The sequence below is a fragment of the Ambystoma mexicanum genome, chromosome 10 (genome assembly GCF_040938575.1).
Source record: "Ambystoma mexicanum isolate Mex_15411 chromosome 10, UKY_AmexF1_1, whole genome shotgun sequence".
Lineage (NCBI taxonomy): Eukaryota > Metazoa > Chordata > Amphibia > Caudata > Ambystomatidae > Ambystoma > Ambystoma mexicanum.
Window position 1 is genome coordinate 1288224010 of NC_090932.1, and position 21661 is coordinate 1288245670.

General features: G+C 47.6%; 1 protein-coding gene across 3 annotated transcripts in view; it reads right to left on the bottom strand.

The window, feature by feature from the left end:
* ASCC2 (activating signal cointegrator 1 complex subunit 2) overlaps nucleotides 1-21661 on the bottom strand; it is a 1015237-nt gene that overhangs the window by 663625 nt on the left and 329951 nt on the right. For all 3 annotated transcript variants that reach the window (XM_069619287.1, XM_069619286.1, XM_069619285.1), the window contains one exon: nucleotides 5769-5836. In XM_069619287.1, coding sequence (XP_069475388.1) covers nucleotides 5769-5836 — 68 coding nt within the window. The remainder of the gene's footprint in view (nucleotides 1-5768; nucleotides 5837-21661) is intronic.

Below are 21661 nucleotides of genomic sequence, written 5' to 3' on the forward strand. Positions count from 1 at the left end.
GTGGACACTCCACGCCCCTAGAGGAGATAAAAGAGACATTAGAACAGACAAAAGGCATGCAAGAAATACAACGCCATTAATTGCAATAAGACCTACCTGAAAGACACTACAAGGGCTGCAGTCAGTGAAGTAACTGGACCGCCAGCGCCCACAAAAGCCAACGCGCCCCAGCCCAGAGAGCAGGACGGAGAGCCCACCGATTCTGGCAACCAGAATTCCCTCGACACCGAGGCCACAGGGGAACCATCAGGAAGGGCATCAGCGACCAGCTGGCTGGGTGGCGTCCCCGTGGATACCAGGTGAGCGTAACACACACACCAAAAAGCTGGGTGAGTAAGGAGTCTTTCTGTTTGACCCCTGATGGTCTAACAGGGTCTATCCTCACAAATGTGATGTGGATAATAATGGTATTAGCCAAATAAGCTAATAGAGCGCGCATTTCTTTTACTTTTGTGTGCATGGGAAGCGTGGATTTGATGGCTACACGTGTGGATACACATTTGGATGGATATTGTGTACTAATGCTGCACAAATGCAGTAATTACCATTACTTATTGAATGGAATCACGCAACAGTGGTTTACATAGGTATGTGCAATTTAAATTTATCAATAGGAGTTTGGCTGCAATTTACAATCCAATGGGTGTCTAATCTAATTAGTATTGTTTGTTATATTTACTTTAAGATGACAGCTTGCACAATAAAGTGAGCCCATGCTCACTCGACAATTGGTAAGTGGCAGTATTTATATTTAGCCCTTCTTCAGTAGAATTGTATATAACCAGTGATGGCTTCACATTATTTACCGGTAATTTTATTCCTTTGTGGAATAGATTGACACCAAGACTACACAAGGTATACTCCCTTTATTATTATTATATACAATGTGGCTCTTGCGAAGCTTGGATGCAGCGCGCACACTGAACCATGTATGATTTGTTTACAAACATTTATTTTAATTTTGTGTTTGCTTTTCCCCTACCCTTCTCTTCCATCTCTTCATCTTTATGTGCATATCTGCTGCTTGAGATCCTTTTTGTATTATATGCAATACTTACATGGATGGGTATAATTGTATGTCGTCGTGAATGCATAGTTCTGAAATTCTTATTGTTCTTTGTTTGTGCCAACCCAAATGAATGGTCATGTGGCTTACGGTTCTTTGCCCTGCTAAACTGTCTTTTGGTTTGTGTTACCTCAATGGAAACATTATTTTGATGTGGTTTTAAAACTCATTTTGTATATGATATGTGCAGCCTCGGACGAAGAGCACATAGCTCGAAACACGTGTCAGGATGACCTACAATCAATTAAATACATGCAACTTACGCATGGACTTTTGCGATTTGTGTGCAGTGTGAATGCGGCCTTTGCTCTATAATTTACTAATTGTGGCAAGCTTGGCAGGCGACCCACACCTTGCATTTACCCGCAGCCGAAACCACTTCTAACATAATAGTACAAGCGCTCAGGTTTTCAAATTTCTCCCTCTGCCAAACTATCTCAGTTTCAAGAATAAGGAATACACAGCAATACAACATTACACAACCACGGAAGGTGGCAAGACTCAACAGAAGCAATTAACACTTACTCCTGGAACAGACTCACCTCAAGCAAACCGGTTGCGTAGCACGTCCTGGCCGACTCTGGTCTCCTCCCTGAAATCCCTGTCAATGCAGTAGAACTTTGTGAAGGTATGCGTTGCAGCCCTGCAGATGTCGAGCAGGGGCACACCAGAAAGGAATCCTGTCGTCGCAGCAATCGCTCTGGTGGAATGGGCACTCGGACGGCCTGGCAGAGGTCGGTTCGCCAGCCGATGACACTACATGATGCAGCCAGAGAGCCACCTTGAAATGGAAGCCTTGGACAAGGCCTTCCCATGGTTCACAGGACCAAAGTTCACAAACAATTGGAAAGTCTTCCGAAAACTCTGTGTTACGTAGAACTTCAGGACATGAGCAACATGCAGCGAATGCAAGGCCCTTTCCGCAAGGCAACAAAGGTTTCGGGAAGAAAACAGGCAACACTGAGGGCTCGTTGAGGTGGAATTCCGACAGAACCGTCAACATGAAAGAGGGATGTGTACACAGTACCACCCTCGTTTCGTGGAAAGTCAGATACTGTTGCTTGCAGGATAGGGCCTGGATGTCACCCACACGTCTGGCAGAGGTGTTGTTTTCCACGAGAGAAACTTGAGTGGTGCTTGATGCATAGGTTCAAAAGGTGCCCCCATGAGCTCGTCAGGGCCACAATGAGTTCCCATGCCGGGGCAGGAGCCTTCACCGGCAGGAAAGGTTGGAGAAGCCCCTTGAGGAACTCCTTGACGAGTCTGTGGGAACACAGCAAAGATCTGGTGTAGCATGAGAATGGCTGCCATGTGAACCTTGATGGATGCATGAGCCAGTATAGCTTTTGACAAGGACAGCAAGTATGGAAGAATCTGTGGAGTCGTGACCCTGAGAGGGGTAATCTTCTGCGACCGGCACCACGTAGCAAAACGATTCCACTTATGGCCGTAGCACTTTAGAGTCGATGGTGCTGATGGTGCCCTGGCTTTGGTGAGGACTTCCCTGCAGTCCGCTGGCAACTCATAACCTCCAAGATCTAAGGCTACAGGAGTCATGTACTCAGGTTCAGCGATCCTGGGTCGTGATGAAGGTTGCGCCTCCCTCTCTGGTGAGCAGATCCGGAAGTAACAGCAACTTCACTGCAGGCGACGCTGACAGGCTGAGTAGGCTCGGCTACCAAATCTGCCTCGGCCACGCCGGGGCGATGAGTATCATTTTGCATCAACACTGAGTGTGATGACACGTAGCAGGAGAGGAAACGGGGGGAAAAGCAACAGACCTTTCCATGGGAAGGAGAACCCGTTCCCCAAGCTCCTTGATTGGTGTAATCTGCTGGCAAACCTCTGGCATTTAGAGTTCCCTGCCATGGCAAATATACTGATTGGGGGTCTGCCCCGAGGAACAGGCGGTCCACCTGATCCTGACTAAGTTCACACTCGTGGCAGGAGCGCAGCTCTCTGCTGAGAGAGTCTGCAATGGTGTTCTTGACGCCTGCCAGGTGGTGAGGGAGGAGGAACATCCCCTGTCTGATGGCACAGTGCCACAAGTTCTGAGCTTCCTTGGAGAGCGCTGGGGATCGAGTCCCCCTTTGCTTCCTGATGTAGAACACAGTGGTGGTGTTGTCCATAAAGACCCTCACCACCTTGCCCTTCAGAGATGGTAGGAAAGACTTTAAGACCCAGAGCACTGCCTGTAGCTCCAGGATGTTGATGTGCATGGCAGGGTTTGAAATCCCGTACCCTGGGCGATGTTGGAGCGCACCCCCTACCACTATCGCACGCCGGAACTCCTTGTTGAGAGGGATCTTCTGGGCACAACTCCTGGACACTTGTATTCAACATGTATCCAAGAATTCCTGTAGGGTTCGCATCTGTAACCTGCAGAGACAGATGAGGTAGATGCAGGACGAAATCATGCCCAGCAACGACTTGATGGACCGCACAGTGCCTGTCTTCGCCGACGACAGTCGCTGCACCTTACCTTGAATGGCTACTAGCCTCTCCTGCAAGGGTGACGCCAGGGAAGCACCCGCATTGAGTCTTGCGCCAAGGAACAGCGTGTTCTGGGATGGCATTTAGGTTATGTTATGGTATTGTGCATTTGTATAGCGCCTTATAAACCACTGGTATGATCTCAAAGCGCTGTGGGTTGAATGCACTCGGGGACCGTAGTCCAGGTCAGTGGGCAGAGTAGGGCAGTAAATAGTGCTTGTGTGCATTCAGTATGTGTGCAGCCAGTGCGGTTTACGTGGAGTGTAGCTGCATTCTAATGCTAGGTATGGTGCAGTGGTTGCGTGAGGTTAGTAGAATGTGTGTAGCAAGGCCGTTGACCTCAGAGTCTCCTTCGTGTGCTCGTCAGCCAGTTCACGAGGGTGGGCGCGTATCAACCAATCATCCAGGTACGGGTATACGTGTATGCTCTGCAGACCTAGATGGGCCGCCACCGGGGCCAGGCCTTTTGTAAACCCGCTTGGGGCCGGTTTCAAGCCGAATGGTAGGGCCTTGAACTAGTAGTGTTGGCCTTGCACCACAAACCATAGGAACTTTCGATGCTTCATGTGGATGAGGACATGGAAGTACATGTCCACTAGGTCCAGCGACGTCAAGAAATCCCCTTTCTCCAGTTGGCCGAGCACGTGTTGCAACAGGACCATCCAGAATTTCTTCGAGACCCCCAGGCATATCTTGCACCCTTCCTCGTTGTTGTCAGGGTGTAGGAAGTAAAGACATTGTAGATGTTTGTCCTCCACAAAGACATTCCATAGTCCGCATTTGGTGCCGGGCCTGAAGAGGGTCCCCCCCGCTTCTCTGCACCTGTGTCTGTACGTATGCATGACCTAAATGCACTAGGACCAGTTAGTTCATCTGTACTGTTCCTCCAACCCCCCATCTTTCCCCCCCCCGCCCTACCGAGCTTGGTCTCAACTGTGCCACTTCATGTACTTGCACTAGGAGAAATGTCGTCAAGCCTAGTATGCTAGTTTTTCTGTTTAGATCATTCTGAATCTTCAAGGCCTAAGAACTACTGTTACCTTCCCGCTTTGAAGCACTTCACCTGTGTATAAGCGCTATATAAATAAACAATAAAATAAAAATAAAATAAGTACAATGGTGAAGAAAAACGGTGGCGGTACTTGTGGGTTCCGGTGTAAATCAAAACTCACTGCAGAAAACTCAGGTGAAAAAGAAGGTCTTCACTGTTCTATGGTGAAGAAAGTTGCTCCAAGAGGTATGGTAAAATAATCTGAGATTAAAGTTACTGAATCACTTTCCTGAGCAGAGGATTTAGCCACCATAAAATGTAATATATTTCTCAGTTTCTCAATTTTGTGGGCTGAAGAGTAACTAGATGGTGTGGTGCCAAGCTCAGTACCAATGTCTTCACTTTTTCATTAGCTAAAAACAAATGATTTAGTGGCTATTTTGGTTGTGCTTGGTATCAAAGGTCACCACCGCAGGAAATGCTGGAACCAATGAAAATGTTTCGGGACCACGGATTGAGAAAGACCTTCACCACCTTCAGAAATGACTTAGAGCGTACCTATACAACCTTTGAAGAGATTTGGCTGAAGCCTTATCAACTTAAAAGCGTACCACACTCATTTGTATCAGTGAAGAATTTGCAAAGCATTTCCTATTTACCATAGATACTTTGGAGTGAACACATCATCCAGTAATGAAAACAACATACCACGTTTGCAAAAATTGCTTCTTGCAAAGAATGTTCTGCTAAAGCTGGTTTTATATGGCATGCAGCAAAGTGAGGCACAAACCATTAGTATGGAAAAGTATTAGTTATATCAGGAGTCGTGAGACTTTAGTGAAATGCCCAAAAATTACAGACAGCATAAAGCATTCAAAACAGTAATTGGATGTGGCAGTTTATTTTTTCTTTAATCTTTCACTCGCTCCATTGAGAACAGGGCAGACAAGGGGATGGAAATGGAAACATAACAACCAGTGGAAAATACAACACATGATTTTCAACAATATATATGATGCAGCGTAGCTTCTGTATATCACCTGCATGGTAATAAATCAATGATTAACACAATTGTTTGCTCCCCCCTCTGTATACCCATAAAAAGCATAGTCTTGCAAGTCTCTCAATTGGATGTTGAATCCACCAGTACAAAAATACTTTCTTGCTGTGAGCACTATGTAACTTTAAGAAATCAAGTGCATCCACCCACTCCCGTACCTGCAGGACGGTTGGCACGGTTTCCTCAAGGTCACTGTAGTAGCTTGGCTGCTGCATGAAAATATTTTCTATTAAAAAAATAAGATACGTTTAAAACAAATGCAATAGTTACATAATTAAGAAAATAAAAATGAAAGCAGAGGGACAAGGGCGGGCAAGGCTGTAAGAAAAGGATGGAAAAAGATGGTGTATATGGAGTTATCAACAAGAAAAGGAGGTAGTGAATAGAAAGAAAGGAGAGTGTGCATACCACATGTGTCTAAAAATAGGGAGGTGTAGAAATAAGGGTGTGTGGAAAAAAATAGAAGAGCGCATGGTTCAAAATTGCTGGGCGCTATTTCGTCCATGCTTCTAGCTGGGGAGAGCCTGGTTAGTTTGAAGCCAGCAGCCGCCAGAAGCTACTTTATGCTCCCCAACCAAAATAGTGTCTTACAAACCTACATATTTGACATTAACTTTAAATATTTGAGAATGTTCATTAAGAAGAATATGTACACATGTAAACATAATGGATCATATATAATGTGCAAAAGGTTAACATTCCCTCTCCTGTATGAGTTAGATTTGCGGTGCGCTGTGTACTGTAAGGTACTCATGGTGGCAACAGTAAAGACAGAGAAGTGATCACAGTTCAAGGGTGTTTATTAAACTGTATCAATGGGTGAGAAAAATGCCTAATCTAAAGCTAAAATGGGAGCAAGCTACAACCATCAAATAATAATAAGGCAGTCCTAGTTGCGTCTTGTCATATAAAAAGGGGTGGAACGTCCTTTCATCGTGGGATGTTTTTTCGCTGGGTTTTTTAACACGATTGTTTTGCCGAAAAAAACTCATCACATTTTTTTGGGGAGTTGGAAAAATATATATATATTGGGTGTGGGTGTTCGGGGATATATAAAAAATTAAAAAGGGATTGGGAAGGAACCCCCCCAAAAATAAAAAATTCGATGAGGCTTTTCGTAAAAAAATCTGCGGTAAAAAAGCCTGCGAGAAAACATCCTGCGATGAAATGACATGGAACCATAAAAAGGGCCTATACAAAAAGACCTATCGCTAATCCTTACCACTAAGTTACAAAAGGAGTGTGGGATAATGTTCACCAGAAAAGAAAGAAGTGTTCACAAAATGATAAGTCAGGATGGTATGGCTGAGGTCTTCCCTTCCCCACGTTTTAAGCACGGGACAAGGTGGACCATCTGAGCACAGCACACTCCTGGGCCTCTCGAGCACAAGGTTCACTATTCTATTCAACGATACTAGGACCTCCAGGGGCCAAGTCTCTTTTCTACAAAGTCGATGAAAACAGTACCTCACATGTGTGGGTGCACCTACCGGGGGCGCAAAAGGAAAAGGTTAACCCACTGGTAACCCCAAGCCTTTCGGCACAGCACATTTTGTTCATGCTGCCAACCTACAGATTTGGGACTAGGGTGTCGAAGCCAGCAAGGAAAACAGGGAACCCCATGCATTTCCCAAAAGAGGACACCCGTGGGAATCCACAGAGGACTTATGCAAATCGGCCCAGAATTTATTAGCCAGAACCCCCAGCAAAGACCCACATGGGAGAAGGGATATTACTGCCGACTTTGCTGGAGCCCTAGCTGCCCTGCCTTACAGCTTCTCCCCACCAGGGAGTCTCGGCAGTGTGCCAATACCTCCCCGAAGGGAAAAGCTGTAATGCAGCCCAGCCGAAACTCCAGGACGGTTGGAGGTGATGTCCCTGGCCTTGGACATCCATGTACCATGAGGGTGTACCGTCCCCTAAGAACAGCAGCAGCTCCAGGGAGCCCCAGCAGGATCCCCATTCCTCCCCGGAGGTGACATCTGTAACGTAGCACAGCCAGAGGTGGAGCCTGGGCTTGCAGATGGACAACCCACATGGGAGGGATCCGCTCCCAGGGAAACACCAATGTGTCAACTTCCTTGATCCGAACACTCGAAACGTCCCTTTTCCCCTCCTCCTCTTGTGTCTCCTCCTCACCTGAGGTATCAGTGTCTTCTTCCTCCAGCGGGCTGAGGGAACGGCTGGCTCTGTAATCCTTCTCCTTTTTGATTTGCAGCTTGGGTCTTGCACGGGAATTAGCCACAGTGAAGGCTGTTAAAAAGCACTACCTTGTGACCCCTTTCCCGGGAGGGACCAAAAATGGGGAAAAAGCCAGCAGTGGCAGAAAAAACCCCATGGATAGAAGGACCAGGCAGGACCTCCAGTGGAACTTGGGCTCGTGGTGGATCCGAACCAATGAGTAAGTAACAACACACTCCGGGAAGGCAAGACGGTAAGATTTGAAGCAAGTAAAGAATAATTGGAACCGGTGAGTGACCGAAAGGAAAATGCCCGAGGGCTAACAGAAGGTGAGAGAAAGGGGAGGAGGCTAGAGAGAGGACTGGAAGTAGAAGAGAAGGGCACCGAACGGACCGAAGTACGAACGATGAAGGCAGAATGAGAAGAAAGAATGAGATGGAGCGCAGAAGGTAGCCAAGCACACAGGCAAAGCGAAAAGTTTGAGCGAAGTGCAACAGCGGCAGCACAGGAACAGCTGACCGTAGCGGTTGCAACGCAGAGTGTATGGGGGCGTGGCTTAAATAGCGCTACGTGCATCCACGCAGTAAAAGTCCAGACCGCTGGATGCACGTAACTCCTGAATGTGATGGGAATCAGGAAGAGTGTAAACAAGCACGGGGCCAAAGGCGCCAACTCCGAAGACGGCGCATAACAGTATGCCCCCTTCGTAGACGCAAACCCCCTGGCTTGCCTGGATGTGCTCTATGGAATTTTCTAAGAAGGACAGGGGCATGTAAGTGCGTAATCGGCTCCCATGAATCCTCTGCATGGGAAAACCCCTTCCAATGAACCAGGTACTACAATTGAACCAGGTACTACAATTGACCCTTGCGGTATCGGGAATCCCTTAATTGCGAAAGCTCATATTCAGACTTGCGGGGTTGATGGGTAGGCATAGAAAAAGTATGAGTATTCCGGGACTGATCTGCACTTCTTAAAAGAGAGGCATGAAAAACGGGATGCACTCGTTTAAGAAAAGACTGTAGTTTTAGATGGAAAGCCACCGGATTAACCTTGCCAGTGATAGGATAAGGCCCAATGAACCGTGGTGAGAGTTTAGATGGGTGAGACCACCGTGGCAGATATTTAGTAGACAGCCACACTTTTGAGCCCACTTTCGAATTCGGTACATCCTGCCGTTGCTTATCGGCCTGTTTCTTATAGGATCTGAGGCTTTCCATTAAGTTGGTTTTTGCCTTTTCATGGGTGTCTGAGTCGAGATAACACCTCTTCCACCTTGGGAACAGAAGGCGGCATAGGAACAAGAGGAGTGATGGACCGGGGATGATAACCGTAGGTGCAGTAGAACGGGGACATACCGCTGGCCGAATGGCTAGCGTTATTATAGGCAAACTCCGCTGTGGGTAACAAGTCTACAATTGTCCTGTTCCAAATTAGTGTAGCTCCGTAGGTACTGTTCCAAGGTGGCATTTAGTCGTTCAGTCGACCCATTGGTTTGGGGGTGGTAGCCAGATGACAAAGCCTGTTCGATTCCCAGAGCTGTGCAGAGCGACTTCCAGAACTTGGAAACGTATTGGCTACCATGATCTGAGACAATCTTGTCTGGGAGCCCAGGAAGCCTGAGAACGTCCTTGATGAACACTACTGCCATACCATCTGCAGTGGGCAGACCTGGAAGCGGGGACAAATTAGCCATTTTGGTAAGAGAGTTCATGGATACCATAATACAGGAACACCCATGTTAGGGAGAATTCTCATCCATGGCTAATTTCCCTCACCTAGTGAGTCCCCCAGCAGCTTTGCTGGACTTCTGGAGTTTATTTTTTTTTCCACTTGGTAAGAGTGAGAGCTTTTCCCCCACTCTTACCTCTGTTTTGCTATGTGTTTTCACCTGTTTTTGTGATTGTGGGCTCTGAAGGACACCACTTCATTAGCCCCCTTCTTTGTGTGTGTCACATAGCACCTTTTGTGCAGTGGCACTGGGTTGTCGTTCAGACTCCCTCCGACTCCATTTCTGAGATGACTACTGTCCCCCAGAAAAGGGTAAAGTTACCATTAACTTTACTTAGTCAATCTACCACAGATCCAGTACACCCCATCTTCCATGGAGTACTGGAAAGGGTTAATTTGTATACCTTTTGATCTGTACCTTCTAGAGCATTGTTTTGCTCTTTTAACATTTAGATATGGCTGGTGGCAGTGATATCTACCCTAACTTTCTACCACGGTTATCTTATATAACCGTGGTAATATTGTAGGCTATTGTATTAGCCTAGAACTTAAACCCGCTTGACCAAATCCTTTTTCTTTTGGCTCGGGTGCGGTTTAGTCGCCATTTCTTTTTGTTAAACTCCTTCTTGTGTTTTGCTTTGCGCGGCAAACCAGGTTTGCCTTCTTTGTTTGCTGTCTTTTGGCGGGCTTCTACCTACACGCCCTCCTCAAGGCGCCTGGGTGTCAAGGTGGGCTGAATGTGAGGGAGAGGTGTAGTCACCCCCTGCACAGGGTATCCTAGGAAACCCAAGTCGCACTTTGTTACGATTAGTCAAGGTGGTTGTCCGGGCTGGACAACCCCCCTGCTGCGTGATCGACAGCCAGGCTGTGTGAATGGGGGTTTTGCGCATAAAAGGCAGGTCTCTTGGGCTAGAAGTCAGAGAAAGAGTCGCCACTGGAACTGCACGGAACCGACGAGAAGCTGAGAGAACGATGGCTGCTGCAACTATCTTCCCGGTGAAGACCTGCTGCAGTCCTGAGCTATCTACCTTCAACGACTCAGAGAAGATCCAGTCCGGAGTCTTCTTCCCTTGAGCTTGGTGACGACAACCAGCTCATCTTCCACAGCTAAAGGATCCTCTTCTGTGGTAGAAATCGCTGCACACAGCTGTAGTGGTCCGGATAGCCATCTGAAGAGCCTCTCCTGTTTTTAAGGAGTGCACCTTTTATTCCATGCCGGTGCTGCCGGCCTAATCCCTGTGTGGTACAGACCCCCTTCAGATGTCCTCCTTCACAACGAAGCTCCAGGAATCGTGGGTCTGCAGGAAACCACTAGGAACAACTGCCTGCCTAACCAAAATATTGCCTGTGATTTTTGCCTCCGATTCCCTCTGTCTATCTCAATTGCTAAGTGTGTTTTTACCCCGGTAGCATTTCATGTCACGGATATGCGTTTAGTTAGTAGACCGACCGCAATTGTATTCGCGGTAACGTGTTTTGTTCTTAACACCGGTTCATTCAACACAGGGTACTTACCTTGAGACTTACTGTACAAAGTGAATTGGTTAGTTGTAGTATATTTAACGTGTGGTTTTTATTGAAGTTTAATAGAAGTGTTGTGTTAATAATGAATGGTTTAAAAATAAATGTACTTCTATTTTTCTACCTGAAACCTTGAGTCAGTGTTTGCTTCAGTCACAGTAATTGTGGTCCCTTTGTGTAATCTCTGCTACTGCTCATATATTCTTGAGATAGGCCTGGCTGCTCTGCTGCTGCTACCACTATAACTTAGTAGTACAGGCTTGTACCAAAGGTAAAACTTGTATTGCCACCTGCGGTCTTAATCGTGTGTAGTGGTCCCTAAGGGCACTGCACGGCATTCTGCCTAACAACCCATTGGATAATGGTAGATCGACAATGAAATCCGTAGTGATATTGCTCCAGAGATGGTCTGGTATGGCATCTATTTGCAGTAGACCTATAGGTCTTTGGGTACCATATTTACTCCGATTGCACTCATTACAGGTTTTGACATATTGTTTAATGTCATTGGAAAAACCTGGCCAGTAGAAAGTCCGTCTGACCAAATCCAGGGTACCGGCTTGTCCCCTATGACCAGCCATTTATGATCGTGACACGAGGAAAGTACGTCCTTCTGGAGCGCTTTGGATGGCACCCACAGTTTCCTCTTCTTAAAGAATAAGCCATCAGACTTTCTTAAACCTTTTGGTTCCGGGTGGTTTGCAGCTGCCGCTCTGACCAACTGCAGAAATGGATTGATGGTTGCGATGATTCGGTTTCTTGGAAACAACCTCTCCAAGGTGCCAGATGTGACCTTTGAGGTACCCGTCTTTCTGGATAGGGTGTCAGCCAAAGCATTCTGACTTCCTGGAATGTAGGTGAGGTGGAAGTCATATTGGGAAAAAAGTGTGCCCATCGGGCTTGACGGGAATTAATACTGTCCACGGACTGTAAAACTTGCAAATTCTTGTGATCCGTTCTGATGATGAAAGGAAGACTAGTTCCCTGCAACAGGTGTCTCCATACTTCACACGCCGCCTTCATGGCTAATAACTCTCTTTCAATGACCGAGTAGTTTTGTTGTCTTGAAGTGAGGGTTTTAGATAGGTAGGCTACAGCGTGTCCTTCATTGTCATGTTCCTGTAACAAGACAGCCCCTATAGCTGCTGCTGAGGCGTCGGTCTCCAAGATTGTTTGCTCTGATCTGACTGACGGAGTATGGAAGCACTACAGAATTGCTTCTTCAAACGTTGAAATCGGTCTTCAGCTTGAGGGTTTCCAAGCAAATGGCTTCGAGGATTTCTTAAGAAGGTTAGTAATAGGCAGGACCATATCTGAGAAGCCAGATATAAAACGCCTGTAGAAGTTGGCCATGCCCAGAAACCTTTGGACCTCCTTAACAGAGGTAGGAGCTTGCCACTGGAGAATGGCATCTACCTTACTTTGGTCCATCTGAATGCCTTGGGGTGAAAGGATAAAACCCAAATAAGGTACGGATGTAGCTCCAAAGATGCACTTCTCTCTCTTTACCAGTAGGTGATGTGCTTTGAGTCGTTTCAACACTTCTGTAAGATGGCCCAGATGTTCTTGCAAGTTCCGAGAATAGATCAAAATGTCATCGAGATATATGACGACGGACACAAACAGAAGGTCTGAGAAGATCCGATCCATAAATCTCTGGAATATTGCAGGTGCGTTCACAAGTCCAAATGGCATTACGTGGTATTCGTAGAGAGCAAAGGGGGTCCGGAATGCTGTTTTCCATTCGTCTCCGGAGCGTATTCTGAGGAGGTGATAGGCACTGCATAAATCCAACTTGGTAATACAGAGGCATTCCAGACGGCTTCTAGGATGTCGGGGATAAGCGGCATGGGATACCAGTCCTTCTCAGTTACCTTGTTGAGCCCTCTGTAGTCGATGCATGGCCGGAGGTCTGTTGAGTCTAGTTTGGGTATGAAGAACAGAGGAGCCCCTGCCAGGGATTTTGAAGGCCTAATGAGGCTGTTGTGTAGGTTCTCATCGAGGTAGCTACGTAGTGTCTCCTTTTCCATCTTAGATAAAGCAAACATTCTGCCAAAGGGTACTAAGGCGTCTGGTACCAGATCTAGGCCGCAATCTTCTGTTCTGTGAGGAGGTAGTTCCAAAGGAGAATCTTCAGCAAAAACTGCACTGTATTCTTCTAACACCTGGGTAATGGAATGGACACCAATAGTTGTGACAAGAGCACTGGGAATGGTTCTTGCAATTTGGTAGGACAATCCCTGGAAACAGTTGGTATGACAATAGTTTGAATTGAAACTCAAACAGTTGGTCTTCCAATCAACACTAGGATTGTGTTGATGTAACCAAGTGATTCCTAATATCAGAGGAAAGTGTGTAGCACAGATGATGTCAAAGGTGATGACCTCTGAATGTTGATGTATGGTGAGTGGTAAAGGTTCAGTGGTTTAAAGAATTGGCCCGGAACTCAAAGGCTTTCCGTCCACGCCTTCTACCTTTTGGCCACGAGTACGGTCAATGCGCGTGGCTCCAACCTTGTCCACCCAGTGAGTGTCGGCAAAATGACCTGAGGCTCCGCAGTCAAGCAACGCCAGAGTCTCTACTTGATTGCTGTTCACCGTGACCTTGACTGTCAGAACCATGAGGCGCGAATCCTCTGAAGTGTCTGAGGAATCAATGGACATCGACACATAGGGACTACCAGATGGCCCTCGATATCCCGTCCCTTCTAGGATCGAGGGTTGTCGTTTTCCGACGGTTTGTTAAGCAACTCAGTGCAGGTACGTACAGAATGTTTTATCGGATACGCAATAGGCGCATAGTCCTTGCTCTCTTCTCCTCTTCCTTTCTTCAGGAATCAAGGAACGACGAGTGGCTCCGATCTGCATGAGTTCCTCAAATCGTTTGACCGTGGGTGAGGGAGGAGAAGGGGTCAGTGAAAAAGGGGTACGTGTCTTACGTTTCTTGTGTCGTCTCTCTTGCATTCTAAACTCCATTTGGAGTGCAGCAGTCATCAGTTCAGTTAATGAAGCAGGTCGTGGAAAGTGTGCCAACTCATCTTTTAGTTCTTCTCTGAGCCCTCGGCGGAACAAGATATATTGAGATTGGTCAGACCATCCGGTCTCAGTAGCTAATCTTTTGAACGATGAGATGTACGTCAGCACGTCAGACTGCCCTTGTCTGACATCCAACAAATCCTCTCCTGCTGCCATAGTTAGTTCGGGTCTCTCAAAAGTGCGCTTCAAGAGATCCACAAATGCCCCGTAATTTTGGAGTACAGGATCTGGCTGTGTAACCAAAGGGGTGGCCCAAGCGAGGGCGTTGCCAGGCATGTTTGCGATAAGAAACCCCATTTTTGCTTGCTCCGATGCATATGTGCGGGCTCTGAACGTAAAGTATACCCTGCAGGCATCTAAGAATTCTTTAAGCTTCTTGGGTGACCCGTCGTATTTGCCTGAGGACAGTGTCATTGGGGGTAGATCATTAGAGGGTGGTTCACAAGCTGATACCATTTGTTTCAGTAGATTGTTCTCAGCTTTCATGTTTTGCATTTCCAGTGAGAGGTTCTGAACTGCGGCTACTAACTCCTGTACTTGTTCCGGAGTAGCCATTGTTGGGGGGTGTCGTTGCAAACTGTCAACTTCCTTGATCTGAACACTCGAAACGTCGCTTTTCCCCTCCTCCTCTTGTGTCTCCTCCTCACCTGAGGTATCAGTGTCTTCTTCCTCCAGCGGGCTGAAGGAACGGCAGGCTCTGTAATCCTTCTCCTTCTTTATTTGCAGGTTGGGTCTCGCAAGGGAAGAAGCCACAGCGAAGGCTGTTAAAAGGCACTACCTTGTGACCCCTTTCCCGGGAGGGACCAAAAACGGGGGAAAAGCCAGCAGCGGCAGAAAAAACCCTGTGGATAGAAGGACCCGGCAGGACCTCCAATGGAACTTGGGTTCGTGGTGGATCCGAACCAATGTGTAAGTAACACCACACTCCGGTAAGGCAAGATGGTAAGATTTGGAGCAAGTAAAGAATAATTGGAACCGGTGAGTGACTGAAAGGAAAGTGCCAGAGGGTTAGCGGAAGGTAAGAGAAAGGGCAGGAGGCTAGAGAGTTAGGACGGAAGGTAGAAGAGAAGGGCACCGAATGGACCGAAGTACGAATGATGAAGGCAGAATGAGAAGAAAGAATGAGATGGAGCGCGGAAGGGAGCCAAGCACACAGGCAAAATGAAAAGTTTGAGCGAAGTGCAACAGCGGTAGCACGGGAACAGCTGACTGTAGCGGTTGCAACGCAAGGAGTGTATGGGGGCGTGGCTTAAATAGCGCTACGTGCATCGACGCAGTAAAAGACTAGACCGCTGGATGCACGTAAGTCCTGAACGTGATGGGAATCAGGAAAAGTGTAAACAAGCACGGGGCTACAGGCGCCAACTCCCGAGACGGCACATGACAAAATGTTCTGCTGGCATAGGGGGCAATTTGTGGCCTGCCCCTGCAATTGTGTCCCAGCCCACCAACATATCTGCCCAGATGGCCCATTCCCACCCACACCACCAACAATCCAGCCCCAGTCTCACCCACCCCACTGACAGTGGGCCCTAACCATAGAATAATAAAAACAGTACTCGCATAACGTTGCAGCTGCTTGCGTAGAAAAAGCTGTAAACAAAACAAAAAACATGTGTTACCTACAGTCACACCAGCAAAATGTAACCCTCCCTGGGGGCAGATAAGGGAGGGGGCTGTTTTGCACTCCTCCCTGGGCTCAGGCGTCCCTTCCTAGGAGCAGATCTCTGGTCCCAGGGAGGGCTGCATGACATGGCACCCACTCCATTGCGGGTGGGGGGGGGGTCAACGCCCCATCCCATTAGAAAATTCCTGTCCCTTTGGGGTGCCCCACAGCCCCCCCTAAAATGCGTTCCACCATTTTCCCTTTTGTCCTTTGGTAACCCAACTCCCCTTGGCGCAGAGGGGCACATTGGTGTGCCAATCTGGCCCCAGGGTGCCCAAACCTTACCGCCCCACCCACTGGGGGGCCTGTCTCACAATTTTTGGCGGCCCTCTCCCCCCTCACCTCAAATGGGCGATGGGGGCACCTCATGCAGGCCTCCCGGGGCCTCCTACAAATGGCTGTGTGAGGTACACCCCCCCTCCATTTGGGGTGGGGGGGAGCGGGCCCCCAAAAATGGTGGGACAGGCCCCCCAGTAGGTAGGGCAGTAAGGTTTGGGCACCCCTGGGCCAGATTGGCACACCAATGTGCCCCTCTGCGCCAAGGCAAGTTTGGTAAAGAAAAAAAGATTTGAAAATCGTACACTACACTTTAGGGCGGGCTGAGGAGCACCCTAAACCGCCAGGTAATTTTCTAATGTAATGGGGGGGTGACCCTCTCCCCCCACACCAAATGCAGAGAGGGCATCTCATTCAGTCCTCCCTGGGGTCAGATGCCCCTTCCTATGAGCAGATATCTGCCCCCAGGGAGGGCTAAAAGGGGTGCCCCCATTTCCCCTTGAGGTGAGGGGGAGAGGGCTATCCCCCTTTCCATAAAATAAATCCCTGGTGGCTAGTGCCCCCCCCACTCCCACCCAAAACTCCCTTTTGTTTTTTTTTTTTGTTTTTTATTTTGCCCCCTTCCCTGGGGGCAGATGATCAGCCATCTGCCCCCAGTGGGGGGGGGCCTAACTTGCAGGACCCATCCTTTGGGGGGCCTGCACTTATTCCTGGTGGCCCTCCCTCCATCCAATTGGAGCCTCCTCATGTACACCTGCCTGGGGGCATAAATCTGCCCCCAGGGAGGGCTAGAAGGGGTGGCCCCCCCTTTCCACTTGGTGTGGTAGGGCAAAAAAAAACGGACCCCCCCACCCCTGTTCTATTTCATTTTTTTTTCTTTTTGCCCCCTTCCCTGGGAGCAGATGATCTGCCATCTGTCCCCAGGGTTGTGCACATATGTGCCCCCATGCTTTGGGGGCCGGGGGGGACCCTCACCCTCCACGTCACAAACGTATCCCTGGATTCTAGTGGGCCTTGCTGCCTGTGCATCGAGCGCCCTGCACCCAATCCGCTGGCAGCAATGCTGTCACAAAGGGTGTCGTTGGAAAGGGGAGAATCTCCCCTTTCCAACGGCACCTCCCTCGATCTCTGGCTTGAAATACAGCCAGAGATCGAGGGGGAGAAAGGTGAACACTCACCTTTTATTTTCACTGCAGCAGCCCGAAATGGCTGCTGCGGTGAAAATTACCTTCACTTTCACGTTGGCGTGAAACTGAAGGTAATCCAGCCCCCTGGCAGTGAGGGGGGACCTCCCCTTCAGATAGCCCGGGGGTTGGATTACAGTAGTGTGTGATCCCTGCTTTGCAGGGATCACACAAAACGAAGTGCCGAAAAGGACGAGGTATCTCATCCTTGGCAACACGAAGGGAATTCCAAGGACGAGATACCTTGTCCTTGGCACTAATGAGGTTAATATCAACACAATGTTCTCGGGTGCACCATGCTTCACCCCGATTTGCAGGCATCCCTCAACCAGGTTCACATTTGACAATTTCACAGTTCGCTTTGTTTTATCACGATGCAGGATTTCACTTGGCATCCCTCAGTCGGGTTCACATAGCCAATTTAACACAATGTTCTTAATCTTGCTGGAAAGCAGGGTTTCCCTTCCCCTTGATTTCTCTTGGCAATGGGTCAGAGACTTTCGATTGTACAAGGGATTTGGCGTGACCCTTGTAGGACGACTCTGACACCTCATGCCGCCCTCTCCTAGGGCCTTCTGGTACTTGTAGTTTCAACACAAAAACAAAGGGGAAGGCAGAGTCCTTCCAATGAGCACTCTGCAGCTGGCCCTTCTCTGGGCTTTCCCAAAAGTTCAAACACACACAAGTTCTTTGTTCACAAGTTCCTTGCGTTCATAAATGTTGCCAATTGCAACCTTGGGCTCAACAAAGTTCGTTTTGCTATCCTCTTTCTCTGACTCACCGGCTGTGCTGAACCCATTGGCTTGTCTTGCTTCTGGAGTCAAGGACGGTACCACAGTAGCCAGTGTGTCTCCCCACCTTTGTTGTCAACACGGGAGGCCCCCGGGCACCGCTGACACCTGTCACACCACACACCAGCTGTACCCCCCGGTCTTGTGATTCCCTTTTTGGAGGCTATACGGATCGGAGATGAAAAGGGCAAGGGCAGTTCCCTCCCAGTCGTCCTTTCAGGTCTCGCCGCCTTTCTCCTACGCTTGAACTGCCGGTCTGGAATAGCTACTTCCTCGTGCGTTTGGCCTTGCTCGTAGTGTGCTGTTGTGCTCCACCTTTTACCCATGTGCGTAAGGTAAAGGGCCGTCAGGTGTGTGTGTGTGTGTGGTTATTGTCAATTGCCCGACTCTGCCTGACCCTTATGTTGGGACATGTCAGGTAAACGGCTCTGGTGTTAGTCCTATGTCTGTCACGGGGTAAGAAAGTGTTTGTGTCGGAAAAGGGGAGGGGAATAGCTTCAAAATATCCTACAGACTAGGGTGGGGTAAAGGTGTTACAGGGAAGGGGTCACCGCGTCTCACGTGTCGTCCCACTTCCACTCCCCGAAGACCCCCTCCCCCCCATTCAGGTGATCCGCCCCCACTGGCCAACCCCCAGGAACTGGATCCAAAAGCAATGGCCTTGTCCTGGCCACCTGGATAACAGAAGTCCGGGGACTAGCGGTGAGACACCTTCGGGTTTCTCATAGTACTCGCTCCTGGTTCCACATCAGTACCTCCTGTCTACTGAGTGATGCCAGATACTCAGGAGTTTGTTTTATCTCCCGCTTATTGAATCTTAATTGCAAACCCTGAAAATGAGAGAATAAATGAAGAGTGAAGAAGCAATTACAAAATTACAAGCAAGATGTGGGGGGAGGGAGAGGTAGGAGTGAATAAAAGCATGAAGGGGCAGGCACAAAACAATTATTGCCTGCCTGTCTACTAATCTAATCTCCATCTATGCTATGCCTCTTGCCGATACTTTCTTCCCCTCTGAAACCAAATGTATGCAGAGGGTTCCCGAATATGCGTCTCTTTTTTTTCTTGCCCGATGCTATTCACACTAGGACCTCTTTTCTCTCCAACATTTAACCTTCAACGACCACATTCTCATCACCTTCTTGATCCATGTATGCCCATTTCTGAGAGAGCGCAAGAGAGAGTATGAGAGAGCAAGCAGGAGAGCAAGAGAGAGCAAGAGAGCAAGCAAGTGAGCCAGCAAGAGAGAGCAAGAGAGCGAGAATGAGAGAGAAATTGCAAGTTCTCCAGAATGACGTGAGTTGAGTTGCAAAAAAGCTGCCATGCAGTGCTCATCTTTCCGAATTGCGGAATGAGCTGCACTGTTTGTCAGTTGCATCTCGAATACAGTTCAAGCTGCTCACCTTGGTGCATAAGTGTATGTACGGCTCAGCACCTTGTTAGAGATTGACAAAGTATGAGACTTTAGCAGAATGCTAAGGTCCTCTGCAACCTGGCTACTCAAGTGTACTAAAGCTGGATGTATTTTGGGAAATGGAAGATCCTTCATTACGTTGGCACCTAAAGCATTGAATACCTGCCGTTGGCCCTCAGGCAAGAAAACCCCAAACCCCCTTTTTTACTACTACTACTCCCTATACCCGTCTACCTGGATTTTCTATCCCCCATGGACCCTCCATTTTGCTCGTCAAAACCAATGTATGCATCACTTTTTCTCCCTCTCTTACAATCGCCTTCCTTCTTTCCTGCAACTGTAGCTATGAACTTAACATATGATACTGTAAAGATGGATTTCCAAGATCACCCCTGGTGGTGGATTTTGGGTGGCCAATCTATTATGGTGAACATGAAAGACACAGAAGCCTAGCCAAATCCAATCAAGGTTGGTAGCAGGGCAGCAAGACTCAGGAGGGGTGTGAGAAGTGTCTAGGGCTACAATGAGACAAACCAATAAAGCACTCCAATAATTAGTTAGAGAGGTACAAAAATATACAATGATTTATTAGGCCTCACAATACACACTAAGAAAAGGAACCTCTAAGTCAGTATTGTCACACAACTACTATAAAATACATATATACATTCATCCGTGGAGGTTCTAGGAAGAACCCCAGCAGTTTCCTTTAAAGACAGTTAACCAACGGTTTAGCAAAGTTATCAGCAATACATTGAATAACAGCTTGCGGTAAAGCCAGTAAGAAGATGGAAAATCCCATGATCATTCTTTACAGCAGCATACACTCATGGGCTTGGATGTGGACTTGGATCAGAAGGTCCCAGCCCCGACCTTCGGCCACAGAGACTGCCTTTTTGCCCGGGAAAGGGCTTTCCATATATGGCATGTTCGTACCCAAGAGGGCAGGAAGAAGGCCAAAGGGCAGGGTGAAAACCTTTTGGCACGGCCATGTTAGAGTATATGGTACTCTTTATGGCATTATGCAGTCAAATGTAAAAGTGAACAATTAAAAAAGTTAAAAACACAGTAGAAAAATATGCGCTGCCACCAGCCGACATGGACACTTTGCATTTGTAACCACAAAGTTACAAAAGAAAAGGTTATATGGATACAAAGTATCCCAACCGCACTTCACTTTAAGGTGATGTGTGCAACTTTAAAATTACAAAACATCTACTAAGAGAGACAGTCTCCAAGTACTGCTAGTCTCATGTACTGATAAATTGCTCCATAAAAATGAGCACAAAGCAAGGAAAGTAAAGCAGAAGGCTTTAGTTACCTCAGAAAAGTCAGGCCAGCAGTCAAAACAAAGCAAAAAGAAAGGATATCCCATAGCAATCTATGGGAGTAAAGCAGCTCCCTTTTCCTCCCACCCCTATTCACTTTAATTGCCTCGAGTTTTGCCTATTGCTCCTCTTTCTTAGATGGGCCTCCAGTCTAAATATTGGGCCCTACTCCAATCATTTCTAAATACCATCATCCTATTTTGTTCAAATCCCCCCACACAACACATTTCCTTCCAATGCTTCACTTCACTTGCCCCCTTGTCCTGCACAACTCAAATTTAATTTCCTCTGTGCCCTTTTCAAATGCTTCCATGACCTGGTCCTGTCCATACTCTCCTAGCTCAGCGAACATTCTCAGCCTGCTACTGTTCATCCCAGATTATTGTTGCACCTCCTGGTCCCAACTGTGCCTCTTTCCGCTTTTGCTTTTTTTTGCCCAGGAGCTCTCTTTTTATGGAAATCCTTTCCATTCTCTGTACCACTTTTCGAAAAAATATATATTTTTTTACCACATCACAGGCAACAGGCAGAAATGTAAAGTATATTGTACATTTGTTTTCTTCCTTCATCTACCAGTCCCTCTTGCCTTCTTTTTCCCCATCACATAGTGCACCCCATCTTTGCAATGTTCTCTTATCCCACAGAAACATTGGGTTTGCAACTATTTTCCATTCACTTAATTCCCCATCCATGGTGAACTGTTTGCACCACATAACCCATATTCTATTATACTTTTACTGTCAACCTCTTCTCACATGCTCTTCAAATACAACATGTTTTGCATCCCTCTCACCCAAGTGCACAGACGATGGATTATCCACATTCCAATTAACCAACTTGTCCTGCAATAAAGCACTTAGTTCCTCGCAAGCTATCCAGATTGCTTAATATTCCCACTACTGTCATTTTAGGGCACAATTCTAA